The sequence below is a fragment of the Daucus carota genome, chromosome 2, assembly GCF_001625215.2.
Source record: "Daucus carota subsp. sativus chromosome 2, DH1 v3.0, whole genome shotgun sequence".
Lineage (NCBI taxonomy): Eukaryota > Viridiplantae > Streptophyta > Magnoliopsida > Apiales > Apiaceae > Daucus > Daucus carota.
In genome coordinates this window covers 26224357-26241481 of record NC_030382.2, presented here as the reverse complement: position 1 = coordinate 26241481, position 17125 = coordinate 26224357, and the positions used below count along the sequence as shown (strand labels likewise).

The window sequence follows — 17125 nt, the reverse complement described above, 5'->3', positions numbered from 1 at the left end:
CTTTCATTGTTCTCACCTTACTTTAGATCATCGAGACATTAATGTTGTTTAAAATTAAGGGAAAGGAAGTTTGTTTATATTTGTTTTAGGCTGAATGAACAGTGACAACCATATCTGAGTTAAAAATACCAAAAAAGTTCTTCGAAAGTTGCAATTGTGCTCCCCTTGACCCTTGTGATAAGAACTGATAAACACACCCTGTGCTTCTAGTAAAATTTTCTCATGAGATGGACCTAAATATGTAAATGCCGGGATTCAGGATAGGCTAGCGACATAATATAATAAGTTTCCGTCCCCCTGAGTTATTTTCCATCACTTTCATCAGCCCAGTGACAGGGTCTCATCTCTAATGCCTCTTCACCATGATCATGGGATTGAAACATCATTCTCTCACACTCCCTTGCACACACATGTTTCTGTTTTCCAAGAGCAGACTTGATTATGTTTAACTTTAGCATATAATTCTGAAAGCCAAGCTTCATTCTCCAGTGGCTGAAGGTGATCTTTGTGCACTGGTTGAACCAAAAATTCAACTGATCCGAGACTGAAATACTTGTAAACGAGGTTTAATTATTTTCTCCAAGTTTGCAAATGTTTTTCTGGAGGTTTTTCCAAACTAAAGAGGTGGTTAACCCAAGACCAGGCCTGGTTTCAAATATTACTTCTGATTCTTCTATCTAGTGAGAAATGTTACAAAATCTCATGATTCCCCTTGTTTAGAATGTTTTAAATTTGTTTGTACTTTATCTCCTTTTCCATCTTACTGAATATGCCTTCCCCCAACTTTTTCTGTAGACTCATGTATGTGTAAATAAGCAAATAGCTGGCATCTATAAGAAGAAAACAAACTAGCTGAAAACAACAAAAGGTATACTGCAGTTCCATAAGAGTTGCAAGAGATAGACCCTACCCATAATAATGGCTCTGAAATTATTATTCACTAGTTTATAAACCAACAAAGCTGTGTGACAAAGATATACACGTTCCCACCAGCATGCACACTCTCTACTTTCCTTAGATATGCTAACTCTAACTCTTTTGTTTCCTTCTTAGCTTCTTCACCCTCCTGGCGCCTGGCCTCCTGCATCATGCATGCATGTGAACTATCAACACAAATCGACCTCGATTTGTCCAAATACTAATTACAATCCGATCATGAACCAAATACTGGTATATCTCGATGGAGTCAGGATACGAGTAGGATAAGATGTGCACAGAAAAACATAACATATATTTGATTTTTGAGGTAATTGCATATCGCACCCCTAAGTATCGTTCAAAAACGATAGAGTACCTATACTTTAAGAAACTCAACTCGCACCCCTTATCTTTACTTCTCAAAATCGAGATGCACCCCCTGCCGTTAACTTCCGTTAACTCAGTGCACTCCGTTAAGTCACTATATATATAATTGCAATTCGAACCCCCTAACTTACGTTCAAAAACGATATTGTACTCATATTTTTGAAAACTCGAATCGCACCACCTATTTTTACATCTCAGCAACGATACGCACCCCCTCCGTTGAATTACGTTACCTTCCGTTAAAATACTCCTCCGTCTCAATTTACATGTCCCTTTTGCTTTTTGAGAGTTAAGTTGACTAATTTTTGACCAACTATTTGAAAATATGTATTTATTAAAATAGATTAGATTTAATTTTTGATGATATTTTTTTTGATCAATTTTTCCAAACAAAATAATTAAAATTTATATATTTTAATCAATAGATAAATTTATGTATTATTTATAATAAATATCACATAATATTTAATTTTTATATTTAAAATAGTGTATATTTTAAGTACCTAATACATATGTCACTAAAAATTTAAAATCATTCAATATGTAAAATCATTTTGACTTGGGCATAACTTAATTAAACAAAAATTTAAAAAAAAATATCATCAAAAAGTAAATCTAGTCTATTTGTTTTCGCAAATAATAGAGGGTCCGAATTTCACAAATAATAGAGGTAACTGCAATTCGGACCCCCTATTATTTACCTCTATTAAAATAGGCTAGATTTACTTTTTGATGATATTTTTTTTAAAAAAAATTTAGTATATTTTAATATGTAACTTTCTATTTGCTAAAATAGTAAATAAATATTTTTCTAATAGTTGGTCAAAAATTAGTCAATCTGACTTCTCAAAAATCAAAAGGGACATGTAAATTGAGACGGAGGAGTATTTTAATGGAAGGTAACGGAATTCAACGGAGGGGGTGCGTATCGTTCTTGAAATGTAAAGATAGGTGGTCCGATTTGGGTTTCCAAAAGTACGGGTACAATATCGTTTTTGAACGTAAGTTAAGGGGTCCGAATTGCAATTATATATATAGTGCACTGAGTTAACGGAAGTTAACAGCAGGGGGTGCATCTCGGTTTTGAGAAGTAAAGATAAGGGGTGCGAGTTGAGTTTCTTAAAGTATATGTACTTTATCGTTTTTGAACGATACTTAGGGGGTGCGATATGCAATTACCTCTTGATTTTTTTTATATGTTTTAAACTTTTTATGTATATGAGCCGGTGTTTGTAAAATTCGGTTGACTCGGCTTAGAGTACTTGGAAATCGGTATCCGAGTACTCGTTTTCAGCACACGAGAACCCGAAAATTTAGCAGAGTACTCTGGTTTCAAGCATGCAACCAGTCGAACTGATATTCGATTTTTACAATCTTATTTATTACCTCTCCAGACAAGGAGTGTTGAGTATATAGTCAGTGGCGGATCTGACTATAAAGTTAAGAGGGTCAATTTTTTTAAAAAAATAAAAAATAAAAGGGGTCACAAAAAATTTAAGGGGGGTCAATTTCAATTTTACAACCTAAAAATATGTATAATATTAAAAAAAATAAAAATTTAAGGGGGTCAGTTGCCCCCTCTTGCCCCTTCTAAGATCCGCCTCTGTATATAGTTTACACACTCTAAGCCGGGAATTTATATATAAGGAAAAGTGTTTGGTTGTTGCAGAAAAAAAGTCTTGTTTGCATGAGAGTAGTAAACAATAACTGATGCTGGGTTGGCTTGCATGTGTTTCAGAGACCCTCCAGCATATGAAGGAAATGATGGTCCAGGAGACTACAAGGATAAGTTTTGTCTCTATATGAATCTGCATCATATATGGCTCCTTTCCTTAACTAGGAGGCTAGGACCATTGTTCATTTATTAGCTCACATCCCTCGCTTCAATTGTATTTCTAGTAATGTAACATAAAACCAGTGCTTTTTCCAATTTACCATGACTTGGTTTGAAAACTTTTAGTCTGCATTTACTTTGAACACTTGTGTAAGGCGAAATATCGAAAAATGTGTACAAATATCAAATATAAAACAGGGAAATCTAATATTAGAATAGAAAATCATGTTTTTATTCTTGGCAGATTTAGGTCTCGTATGGGTAATCTTAAAAAAAAATACTTTTTTCATAAAGTAAAAAAGTAGACTAGAAGTGAGAAATAAATTAAGACTTATAAGTGATTAAACTGTTTGAGAAAGAAGTAGAAATCCTGCAACAAAAGTTAGTATTTTCAGCTTCTTATAAATGTTTCCAACTTTTTACGCAAACGTGTAAAAAAAGTAGAAACCGACTTCTCATAGAAAAAATTACAAAGAAGTCTCTCTGGCCAAAGATGCACTTAATTTATCCAACAATTGTTGAATGACATAACGGTACGAATGAATAAGTCAATTGTTTGGTTTTCTCTATTTTTTTAAGAAAAATTATATATAATTCTTTATATTCAACTTTAGTGGAGCTCAAAAGCATCGTCCTATCCAAAATTATTGATTAACATAATATAAAATAAATACGTTTTTTGATGGTACGGATTATAATGATTGTTTATGAAATTGTTATCTGGTGGTACTCGTTATAATGATTGGTTATGTTTTAAAAGCAATATGTTATTACTTTAAATTATTTAAATAGAATATATTATTTTATTATGATAATAAATGATGTGAAATGTTGCTAGTTTGCCAGTAGAACGGTTCAGGAGGGGATCGTGATTATACTTAGCCCGTATAAATTTTATTTGTCCCATCCCCCATTTTATTTTAACGCCTTGTTTCATTCCATCCTATTATTATATATATTAGTAATGTTACATGAAAAATATTTAGTATTTAAATTATAATTTTTGTATGAATATATAAAGAACATAAAATATAATTTTAAAATATTTTTATTGACAGTGCTATTAATTTTAAATTTAAATATATTTCACTCATAATGTTAATATTAGAATTCGATAAAAAAGATTTAAAATAAAAATTATTATTGTAAACATGTTTGTGAAAAACGAAATATGATTGTATGGAATACATCATTTAATCTTGTTCAGTTACTGTACATTAAAATTACTTTTTTCGATATTGCTTGTTAAACATAAATATATTACATTAAAAATGACATAAAAATTTATACACACACCCATACATATGGTCTTACTCCAGTAGATAGGGGTGATCAGAAAACCGCCCAAACCGCATAAACCGCCCGCACCGAACCAAACCGCACCACAAGACGTGGTTTTTAATTTTTATGGTGCGGTTGCGGTTTGAATTTTTCACAAACCGCGTGGTGCGGGTTGCGGTTTGACATATTAGTAGTGCGGTTCAAACCGCACCGCAGCACAATATTATAATATATATATATATACATATATATATACACACACACATATATATATATATATATATATATATATTAGTGATTGTCAAATAAAATTATATTATATACATATATTATTTATAATTATGTTATATATATTTGTTAAATCTCTTCAAATAATAGTTAATTATTATTTTATCAATCTCGCATTACTATTATACTAAATTTGTATGAAATGATTATATTATTATAACATGTCTCTTTGTAGTTAGTACTCATATTTATTATCATAATTACACTTTTGTTTGTGTTATTTAGTAGTTGTAGTTTTGAAATGATAGATATCATATAAATTCATCACAAGAAAAGGTTTTAATTATTGTATATTTTAATTTTATTTCGAACTTTAACTAAAAATATTTATTCTTAAGCACGCAAACCGCACAAACCGCACCGCACCACACCGCACCGCATTTTTGTGGTGCGGTTTACGCGGTTTTTATGCTAGCGTGGTGCGGTTGCGGTTTGAGTTTTCAACCAAACCGCATACGCGGTTTGGTTCGCGGTTTTAGCGAAAAACCGCACCGCCCGCACCGCGATCACCCCTACCAGTAGAATACAAATCAACCTACAAACCTAAAAATCATTAAGTACACTCTCAATTTTGCTATGAGCACTCCATAATTACTACATGCACTCTACTTCATATTTTATTTTTTTTTTAAATTTCTACGGGGCCCATTGCTGACGTGGTAGCAGAGTTCGGCGCTGACGTGGCGGGGCTGCTCACGTGGCAGGTGACATATCAACACTTGCTGACGTGGCACCCTGGGTGAGCCCGGTGCTGACGTGTCAGCTGACATGGCGGTCTGAGTGGACCCCAATGCCGACGTGGCAGGTGACGTGGGGTCACATTGCTAGCGTGGCATTTGGATAAAAAGTGTAAATTTTGGAAAGTTGATGACAAAACTAGGGGCTGCATGTTGTAAGTTTTAAAAAGTATGAGAAAATATTTGATAATTTTAAAACTAATTTTTAGATTTTTAGGCTAAGGGTGGTTTGTATTTGAGGATCCCCATATATATATATATATGTATATATATGTGTGTATATATATATGTGTGTGTATATATGTATATATATATGTGTATATATATTATTCATGATGGAGGATCCCACAAGTAAAATATTAATATCATACCCACCCTATATTTGAGCGGATAAAATAATTAATGCCCGTAACTGCTCATTTCCGATATTAGTATAGTGAAGCTACTTTATTCAGGGTGGATCAGGGAACGGTTACCATTCTCGTCCCATTAGATAACCTAGTTGACTAAATTTTCAGTCAAGTAGAACGTATTATTGGAGTGGAGAATTTTTTGCATATAATATGTAAGTTTTATGGAGAATATTTTGAATATAATATATAATTTTTATTTATGTTATCATTTATCTAATAAGTATTAGTTAAAGGTTTTAGAGGTTGTAAAAGCTCTAATGATTCGTAGCATCAATAAATTTTACATAATTATATTTTATGTCATTTCAGTCAATATTGTTGAAATGCTTTATTGATCGGTTATATTTTAAATTAGTACATTAATATTATATGAACATAATGTCTTATTTTAATGTGGTATTAAATGATCTTCAATATTCTTAAAGATTTTATTAAGAATGTGAAATCCTTGATAATATGTTAACACACACTTAGGTTTTGTTTGTTTCACTAATTTTGTGGATCCTTTGTGAAGTTGAAATTCCGTGAAACTAACTTATGGTGTTTAATTTTTCGGAAGTTGAAAACTTGTGTTTGATTCATTTGTATGTAACTAGAATTTACATAGTTACTCTATTTTGGTTCATTTATCAACTTCGTAGGAATTTCTTACAATTATAGTTATTCGCGAACCGAGCTGTTCGCGAACAAGCTCGAGCTTAGCTCGATAAAAGCTCGGTTCGGCTCGGTTCGTTAAGAACTCGAGCTCGAACTCGAACACATAAATGTGTTCGTTAAGAAAACGAGCTCGAGCCGAGCTTTTAGTGCGTTCGGCTCGAGCTCGGCTCGTTAAAACTCGAAAAAAGGCAATATTTTCATAATAATTTCGTAACATATATATATATATATATATATATATATATATATATATATATATATATATATATATATATATATATATATATATATATATAGGGTCTTGCTCAAATGAGAACCCTTCTTATGGTGAGATATGAGATCTAATCTCAGCCACTTATTTAAATACATTATATTAATCTCTCACCATTCATTTAATATTTTAATATTTTATCATCTTCTAATTCAACTACCTATCATCTTCAACCACCGCTGACCACCACCACCTCCGGCGACCACCAGAAAATCACCGTTGACAAACATAAAATCACCAGCGTAAAATATAAAATCACCACCAGAATACTAAAAATTACCGTCAGAAAATTAAAAATCAACGCCAGAAAATTAAAATCACCATCGAAAAATCAATAATTTCAGACCACCACCACCACCATCTACAAACCCCCCAATATAAAAAATCATTAATTACAATCAATTGACCCTTCAATCTGAAAAATCACCAGCGTCGTTCTGATGTTTCCGGCAGCGGCTACGGCACCGGAAAACTAGAGTGTTCGAGCTCCGTCCTTACACCTCCAACGATCTGGATGAGTTCACTCGATCTCGACGGCTCCGACGATCTAGACTTCTTCGACTGGTGGAGGAGGTGACATAGCTTGGGGAGGAGTAAATCTGGTGTTGCGGCAGTGGTGGCCAGGGCTGCTGGTGTGTGGTGGTGGTGGCCACGACTGCGATGACGGGAGGAGATGACGAGAATGGTTAAGAAAAGAGCGGGGAAGGAGGACAAGTGGGGCTTAGATGCGGGTGAGAAGGGCAGCCGATGGTGGGAGGGCGGCCGACGGTGGGAGGGTGGTGGCGATGGGAGGTGGTGGAGGGGGGGAGACAATCGAGAGAGAGGAAGCAGTGGGTGGGTTATAAAATATGGGGTTGTGATCTATTTGAGGGATAAAAATGTGTGGCTGAGATTAGATCTCATATCTCACATTAGTTGGGGTTCTCATTTGAGCAAGACCCTATATATATATATATATGTTATTGAACGCCGAATTCAACATATAATATATCAAATCGATCATGAGAATATTAACTATAATATGGTACCATCAAAACACACTAAAAATTTTATTTGACTTGCTATTTTAAGAGTAAAGTAGCGGTTTGGCCTTATTTTTCTCTGGCTCGACTCGACTCGGCTCGTATTTGTTCGTGAACAAGCTCATGTTCGGCTCGTTAGTTAACGAGCTCGAGCTCGAACACACTTTTTTGTTCGATAAGAAAGCTCGGCTCGGCTCGGTTCGATAGGAAAAAATTTAAAACTCGGCTCGACTCGATCAAAACTCGGCTCGACTCGGTTCGTGAACAACCCTACTTACAATTAACAATAACAACAAAACTAAAAAGATAAGTAAAAATAAATTTTACACTAAGCAGTATGCAAGTATCATAAATTATATAAAAAGCTATGTGAAGCGCTTTTAAGATCCAAACCATAGTTTAAAAATAATATAACTAAAGAATAAAAGAAAATAACTATTCATAAAATTAGAAAGCACCGTGAAGGAAAACAATTAAACTAAAGACACGTTGTTGTCCTCCAAAATGATGAGCACAATCAAATTTTGTTATAATCAAATGATCAAGAATCAGGAAGCAGCAAAACCTGAACATAAATTGATCGATAATTTTTTGGTAGACTAAAAAGTGGTCTGTCTCTAAAAGTGCAATTTACTCCATGCCTTTATAATTTGGTTTGGACTTAGCCCTTCAATCTTCAAAAGCTCAGATTTTACCATCTTTATTTTATTAGCACCATCTGATTCGTTGGAAGCAACCAGTTAGTTTTGCGATATTTTCGTTTCTAGTTTCCATGACATTGCTAATTTTCTGGAGCCCATATATGCCAATTCTTTCACAATTTTTTATGAATCTGTCTTTATTCTTTTACTCCTACGGACACTTGTATGCATAGGCTGCACATTTATTTTAGGACTCACCTCATCTTTAAGATTATCTTTTTGTTGTCCAGCTTGTTGATACAGATTACTCTCCTCGTCACTAGCAATTTCTTCCACTAAATCAACTAGACTTTCGACACCTTCTCCTTAGTTCTGTCTTTGCCAAAAATTTTAGCTAACTCATCATAAAATGGAAAAGATTTATTTCTTACCTCCTTAACATTTGGATGATTCTGAAAAAAATAATACAATAAAGATATGAATCTTAATATTTGCTACATAAAATGTAGCAGCACCTCAGCATTATAAAGTATAGTTTAAAAAAATGTAAGCTAATAAACAACTTGGTGTATAAGCACATAGTAGAAAATTAGCAAAAAGTATAGATTAAAAGCAGTACAAACTACAGCCAGATAGCTTGATTACACAATTAATCAAGATTATACACCACATAGTAGCAAACCAGCAAAAAGTATAGATTAAAAGTAATACAAACTACAACCAGGTAGCTTGAATACATTATTAATTAAGATTACAATAATTAGGTACATGGAAAACACAATGCAAATATATCATTTGCTTTGCAACTATTCACTTAACAACCATTTCTCTATCACAATTGTTTAGTCAATCTCTGAATTTTATTTATATTATTTTAGTTATAAAACAAAATTTTCACAAGTTATGGCAAAGACATCAAGTCTACTAGTTTGAATAATTGCCAGTAGATAAACTATAAAACAAATCAGGAGGAATATAATTTACCTTTAGCCATTTCTGATAAATAATCTTCTCGACATAATAGGAGTTCAAAAAAGCTAGTAATCAGCTATTGACTTGTATCTATAAAAAACACTCAGGTCTTCTTTTTCTAACCAGCGTGACTATTACAAACATCTCATCTTATAAATTCGACATCCTCGTCAAATATACAAAAACCTATAGAACTGGGCAGTGTCAAGTCAGGCTCTAATATCATTTATAACGTCACAAACTCATAACTACATGCATCTAGAACCGACAACCCATCATAAACTAGTTCAAAATACTAATAACTTCTTGCTTTTTATGTAATAATTATATTTTTAAAAAATTATTAAATAATTGTTAAAGTTGTTGCTAGTGAAAAATTATAAACGGGTTGTCTAACCTGTGCCCTCAAGGCACAGATTCAGCTGTTATCATTATCCTTTTTTTCTGCAGCAACTGTTATCTCTCTCCTTCTTTTTATGTGAAACAACGCTTCATTAATTATGTTTTTCTGATTGTTTTGCTTTCTTTTTTAACCACATAATTTACTCTTTTTACATACTATATTCAAAAAAATATTATTCATAAATTATATACAAGTTAAAATTTTATTAAATACTAATTATATATTTATATTTGATTTATCTTTCAAAATTTTATATTTATGATAAAATGTAATTTATTTCAAAAAAATGTCAACATAAAACAAATTTTTTTATCAAATTTTATTGCAACTTTTAATTAATTTTGTCCCATAAATAATAACGAGCCCCCTGCATATACACTAATTTTCTAATTAATTAAAATCACCTTCTAACTATTTTTTTTATTATATATCATATTGGCTGATTTTAATTAGAAAATTAGTGTATATGCAGGGGGACTCATTATTATTTGTGGGACAAAATTAATTAAAAGTTGTCATAAAATTAATTAATTATATTTTTTTGGATATAATATGTAAAATATGTGGTTAAAAAAGAAAGCACAACAATAAAAAAAACATAATTAATGAAACGTTAATTGTTCGCGTGAAAAGGAGGAGAGAGAGAACTAGGGTGTGCATTCAGTTAATCGAAACCGAAACCGAAATTTTTTTCGGTTAACCGAAACCGAAATTTAACAAAAACCTCTGCCGAAAACCGAACCGAATTAATTTCGGTTTTATAACCGAACCGAAATTTAAATTTCGGTTAATACCGAAAACCGAAATTATTAACCGAAATTTTCAAAAAAATCAAGAAGAACCCACTCTGTCTTTCAGATTTTGCATCCTGGTATAATAGAGTAGCATTTAATTCTGGTATTAACGACATGCATTTATATAAAGGACATGATCTTGAATTAGTTTCAGTTTGCTAATATGTGCACTTGCTTCGCATCATCCGCACTCAGCTTGTTTGACATAAACAGAAACAACAAATGCAGAGCCTATAATTTGCATAAGGATGTAGTTGGACAGCAGACACTGAAATAACATGCAGTAGATTTACAGCTGATATTTTTATTCTGTGACAGAAAACAGAACTGATACATAACTCGTTTATAAAGTTAGAATATTTATATTATTAGTTTTTTTTTTTGAAAATAATTTATATTATTAGTTAAAATACTTATTTTTCTATAAAGTGTATAAGAATTCGGTTAACCATTCGGTTTTCGGTTAACCGAGGTTTAAAAATCGAATAACCGAAAAACCGAAAATTCAAAATTTGGCTACCGAAAATCGAACCGAAATTTAAATTTCGGTTAACTAAACCGAAATTATTTCGGTTTTTCGGTTTGGTTTTCGGTTAACAGAACCGAATGCACCCCTAGAGAGAACAGTTGACAGAAAAAGAAGATAATGATGATAGCTTAACCTGTACCCTGAGGGCATAGGATACAACCCGTAGTGATGATAGCTTAACCTGTGCCCTGAGGGTAGGGCTGTTAACGAAACAAATATCTTAATTTTCATATTTGTATTCGGTTTAAATACATATATTCGGATTTGTATTCGTTTATTATCCGAATAATTATTTGTTTTCGTATTCGGATTCGGTTAGATTCACGAACTATTCGTATTCGTTTAAAGTACTCATTTAAAATAAAATTGAACTAAATAACTGAAGTGCTAGCGTGTGACAAAAGTTATAAACTCTCGTAATTCACCAATTCAAGCAAACTATAAAGTACTAATTATACAGATTATAATTATCCAATTCAAAGAAAATAAAATTCAAATTACAACCAAAATATAAAGTTTAATACGCCTTAATTAATTCCAAGATCATACAACCGAACTTCCACGGGCTCAACCTTTTAGTATATGAACTAGGCTGGTTTAATTTAATATCTGGTCCCAAAATAATCCATAATCCTATTAAATAAGAAATATAATATTTTTCTACATAATATAAAATAATATATATATATATAAATAATATTTAATTTCTGAATAATTAAGCGAATAGCGAATACGAATATTTATCTATTCGAATTTGTATTTGTTAATGAACCGAATATTTTTTAAAATTTGAATTCGTATTTGTATTTGTTAATAAACGAACACGGATAATACTAAACGAATTCGAATACCGAATATTTCATTAAATATTCATTTCGTTAACAGCCTACCTGAGGGCACATGATAGACAATCGATTTACTCCGGGACGGGAGTAAATATAAGAAAAATTTCCGGGTCAACTGAAGTCTTTTCGCAGTCAACTCACTCGAAAACCTTGACTCCATTTGAAAACAACCTAACCGCTAAAACTAAAAAAAGAGCCACAACTCACGAGAAACATTAAATACTTCTTTCACTAAACCAACTACCCCGTGCATTTTTGTACGAGTAAATCCAGTGGGAGTAGCATTTACTGCACAACAACATGGCACAGTTATCCAGGTTAATCCGCTAAACAGCCGACCGTTGGAAGTACTTTTCTACTTTCTTTAAATAACCATTTTTTATTATGCACTCTTTAAATCCCCTCACCAATTTTCCATTTCTCAAGTTCGTTGTCTAATTTTGTTTTTATATTTATCTTGCATTACACTCAATATTTTTATTGCTTAAAATCTTGATTCATAAATGCCAACCACTATTAAGATTTTGAAACGGTAAAATCTTGTAAATTTCAAATTTACAGATTATATTTCGATATCCAAATTATTTAGAGATACTCCCTCCGTCCCACCCATTTCTTATCAAATGGGTTGGGCACGGAGCTTAAGGAATATGTATAAAGTAGTGGAAAAAAGGAAGAAAAGTTGGTAAAGTTGTGGGACCCATTGATTTTTAATGTATAAAAAGAAGATAGTGGAGTAAAAGTAGTGTGAAAAGGAAAGAAAAGTGGAGAAGTGGTGGGACCCATTGACTATTTTTGGTAAGTTTTGAAATGTAAAGAAATGCATGGGACACCCCAAAAAGGAAAGTGTAAAGAAATGGGTGGGACGGAGGGAGTAATATTTTATGGCAAAAAATATCCATAGATTTGAAATAGGATCCGAGGGAAGCAAAAACAAAAGAAAGAAAAAAGTGACCGTTCCTCGATCTCCGTGTCTATTTTACTCCCCCTCTCTCTCTCGTTATCTCTCTCGCTTTCTCAAAGCAGAGAGACAACAACTAAACCAACTAGAACTTGATTCACCTCTCATCTCATTAACGCACTTAAAGTTGCATCAATTTCAAACACAACGAAACATAAAACCAGAGAGAGAGAGACAGAGAGATACAGCGAGAGAGAGACAGAGAGAGAGTTGTTTAACATCACAGTGCAGCAACAATGGTTGCTGGTAAAGTAAAAGCAGCGATAGGCTTAACGAAATCTCAACCTAATCCGCCGCCGTCTCCGTCGCCGTCGCCGAGTTCAGCCAAAGTGCAGAAGGGGACCTCATTCTCACGCTCATTCGGCGGCTACTTCCCGCGATCCTCGGCGCAAGTGCAGCCTCGACCGCCGGATGTGACGGAGCTCATCCGGTTAGTCGAGGAGCTGCGCGAGAGAGAGTCGAGGCTCAAGACGGAGCTGCTCGAGAACAAGCTGTTAAAAGAATCGGTGGCGATTTTGCCGGTTTTGGAGGAGGAGATTGCGAGAAAAGACGGCGAGATCGAATTAAAGAATAAGACGATTGATTTTCTGGAGAGCCAGAATGATGAATTACGCCGGCAAGTGGATAACTTGCATTGCAAGTTATCGCAGAAAGAGGCGGAATACGAGGAGAACATTAAAAGTTTGGAGGATCAGGTCTCGGCGTTGAGAAAAGCCGCACAATTCTCCGAAGAGATGGCATCGTCGCAAAGATTTCAATCGAAAAATTTGAAAAAAAGTGCTTCGCTTGTCGAAAATTATAATTTTAGTAAAATTGAAAACGAGGTCGAAAAGTCGAAAAATAAAGTCACACAAATTTCCGAAGAAATGACGGAGATAGTATCCGTTACGGCGAGATCTCGAATCCCGAGAGTTCCGAAGCCTCCGCCGAGACCTACACTAATAATTCCGCAAGTTATAAATGTTTCTTCTGCTGCATTGTCGCCTTCATCGTCGAATTCGTCTTGTTCTAGCGAGAATTTCGTGACTGAGGATAGTGCATTGAGTGGAATTTCAGTGGCTAAGCCTCGGGCACCGCCGCCGCCGCCGCCGCCACCGCGGCCTGTGGCTACTAAGTCTGCACCTGCGCCGGCACCGCCTCCGCCGCCACCACCGCCGATGAAGGGAGCGAAGAATGGGGCTCAGAAGGTCAGGAGAGTGCCGGAGGTTGTGGAGTTTTATCATTCTTTGATGCGGAGAGACTCTCGGCGAGATTCCGGTAATGGGGCAGCGGCGGAAGTGGCGGCGACGGCCAATGCGAGGGATATGATTGGTGAGATTGAGAACCGGTCCACACATTTGCTTGCGGTAAGTTCTGATTTAATTTTACTGTTTTAATTTTTTTTTTACTGCTGTTGTGTTGTTAGTGAAATGGACTAGACTTTGCTGTTTAGGTACCCCTATAGAATAAGACAGTGTTTAGATTTGAAAATCTTGATGGGGTAAAGCAAAAAGTTGTGGATTTTACTCAAGAAAAAAGCTGTGATTTTGACATTTCACTGCTAAATTATTTGAATGATTCTTCAAAAAAATCTTTGGCCTCAGATTTGGGTAAAAGATTTTACTCATGAGATTGTATTTTTTATTGTTTTTTTAAGTAATATACATGAAATTAGATTTTAAGTATGCGTTCATGAATTTGTGATTTTTATTATGTATGATGTGCATATTTTTTGATGCATTAGATTTTTAAGTAGTATTGGGGAAGGATGAAAATCGAAATCTAGGATTCGTCTGGTATTAAGAGCTGTGTTGTCACTACTGATTATCATGTTTGTCTTTTTGATTACAGATTAAGACTGATGTAGAGACACAAGGTGATTTCATTAGGTTCTTGATCAAAGAAGTTGAGAATGCTGCTTTTACTGATATTCAAGATGTTGTGCCTTTTGTGAAATGGCTTGATGATGAGCTATCTTACTTGGTAAATTCTTCTGACTCTAATTAATGGATCCAACAATTTAAATGGTTGTTTAGAGATGAATTTGTTGTAACCTAGGATGATGCTTATTGGCAGGTTGATGAGAGAGCAGTGCTTAAGCATTTTGAATGGCCGGAGCAGAAAGCTGATACGCTTAGAGAAGCAGCATTTGGGTTTTCTGATCTCAAGAAGCTGGAATCTGAGGTGTCCTCTTTTAGAGACGATCCTCGACAACATTGTGCTCCAGCCCTTAAGAAAATGCAAGCCTTGTTTGAAAAGTATGTTACATGTTTTTAGAATGGTTGTTTATATTTGACTTGGTGTGCGATTATTGTCTGGATTAGTACTAACCTAGTGAAAGTTTCTGATTGCAGGTTGGAACATGGAGTCTACAATCTGTCGAGAATGAGAGAATCAGCTGCTAATCGATATAAAGGATTTCAAATTCCAATGGACTGGATGATGGACACTGGTTATGTCACTCAGGTATAACACCCAAAAGCTTATGGCTGTTGTATGTCTCATTGGAAAAAGGCGAAAATTAAGATCTTATGGCTTCATTATGCCTCAATAAAACGAGATAAATGTTAAGTATTGACATAATAAACTGTAACTGAAAAAATGGAGTGCATTGAGTAGACCAATAACAGGGTGCGAGGGGTGGAGCCAACAAATTAGAACTATATGAAGTTATGAACCCTACCTACTCTAGCAATCACGGGGAGCCCTTGTGTCATGACTCATGTAAATACACAGAGGTGGTCCTGTGAGGGGAGTCATGATTGATAAATCCTGAAAAAGAAATAAAGAAATTAAAATGAGTTTACTATTTAAGTGTTACAATATTAAATTCTTGATGCCAATCAAATGTAAATTTTTCTCAGTCTACTTTGTCCATAACTGGGCAGTTAGAATTAGGGTCTCTAAAATAAATTCATGCTTTGCTTCATTACTTTCTATAATGAGGTTAGCAAGTAAATTTGGGTTTAGATTTACAGTTTTAACCGTTTACCCACTTGCACGTATCTAACTCAGCATACTAATCACTTTGATTAGTCTGAACAAGGTTTAAGAAATTGAGATAGAGCAGGACAGAATATATACCGACATTTTTATGTCCATTCTTTTCCTTGCGCCTTAAATAGATGCCGGTAGAAAAAAGCCCCTTGGTTCTACGAACTTTCCTACTTTAACTATATTTGGATGATAAGCAGGTCTGTAGAGTTCAGAGATTCTTAAATTTTATTTTGAAATGTTGCAACTCTGAGACTCTGAAAAACTGCAGTGATTTGTAATCTGCAGCTCTTTATGAACCACCAACATTTTATAAATTACTTAGAAATGCAGCCCTTTTTGCAACACCAACATTCCTTAAATAATTTGTTGTCATGGTTCAAAATATCTCAACTCATAAACCTTATTGAATAGAAATATAATAATTGCAGATTTAAGGGGACAATATGCAGAATATTTGGCCCCACTTTAAATCTAGTATAATAAACATGTTATTATTGGTCTCTATGTTGTGTCATCATGTTTGTATGTACATGTCTTGTTTGATTCACTGATTGAGAAACACAACCATTTTGAGAGATGATGTCTAATAATTGTCCACATTGATGGTTCCAGATTAAGCTAGCATCTGTGAAATTAGCCATGAAGTACATGAGGAGAGTGTCTGCAGAGCTGGAAAATGTTGATGGTGGCCCTGAAGAAGAAGAATTGATCGTTCAAGGCGTAAGGTTTGCCTTCCGCGTACATCAGGTATATGGTTTTTTTAATGAGAAATAGTATATGCATTGTGCTTTAAGTGTTCGGCTTGATTATGTTTTGTTGCTAATATTTTTTCTCTTTGGATTTGTTGCAGTTTGCGGGTGGTTTTGATGCAGAAACAATGAGGGCCTTCGAGGAGCTGAGGGATAAAGCTAGATCATGCCATATACAGTGCCAAAGCCAACAACAGCAAAAATATATATGTAGGTCTACAGCTTGCTAAAGGATCTGCAGCAAACTCAGCTTCAGTTGCCACCACATTTTGTTGTAAAGATAGACATATTTAATAAATTTCTAAAACATAATAATAGCTGCCATTATAGGCGTTTTTATTTCCTGAATCAGTAGATTAACAATGAATGGGAGGGATGCACCTAAATTCTTACTGAAACATATTATTAGGGTTTAATCCTTTGAAACTTATGATCCGCATGCTTGAA

The 17125-nt window shown here is 34.1% G+C and overlaps 1 protein-coding gene across 1 annotated transcript; it reads left to right on the top strand.

Annotated features, from left to right (window-relative positions):
* The first annotated feature begins 13000 nt into the window (after positions 1-13000).
* Positions 13001-17125, top strand: LOC108205981 (protein INCREASED PETAL GROWTH ANISOTROPY 1). The gene is made up of 6 exons (XM_017376125.2): positions 13001-14299; positions 14784-14915; positions 15009-15190; positions 15287-15398; positions 16542-16676; positions 16780-17125. The coding sequence occupies exons 1-6, from the start codon at positions 13190-13192 to the stop codon at positions 16906-16908; spliced, it is 1800 nt and encodes a 599-aa protein (XP_017231614.1). The 5' UTR covers positions 13001-13189; the 3' UTR covers positions 16909-17125.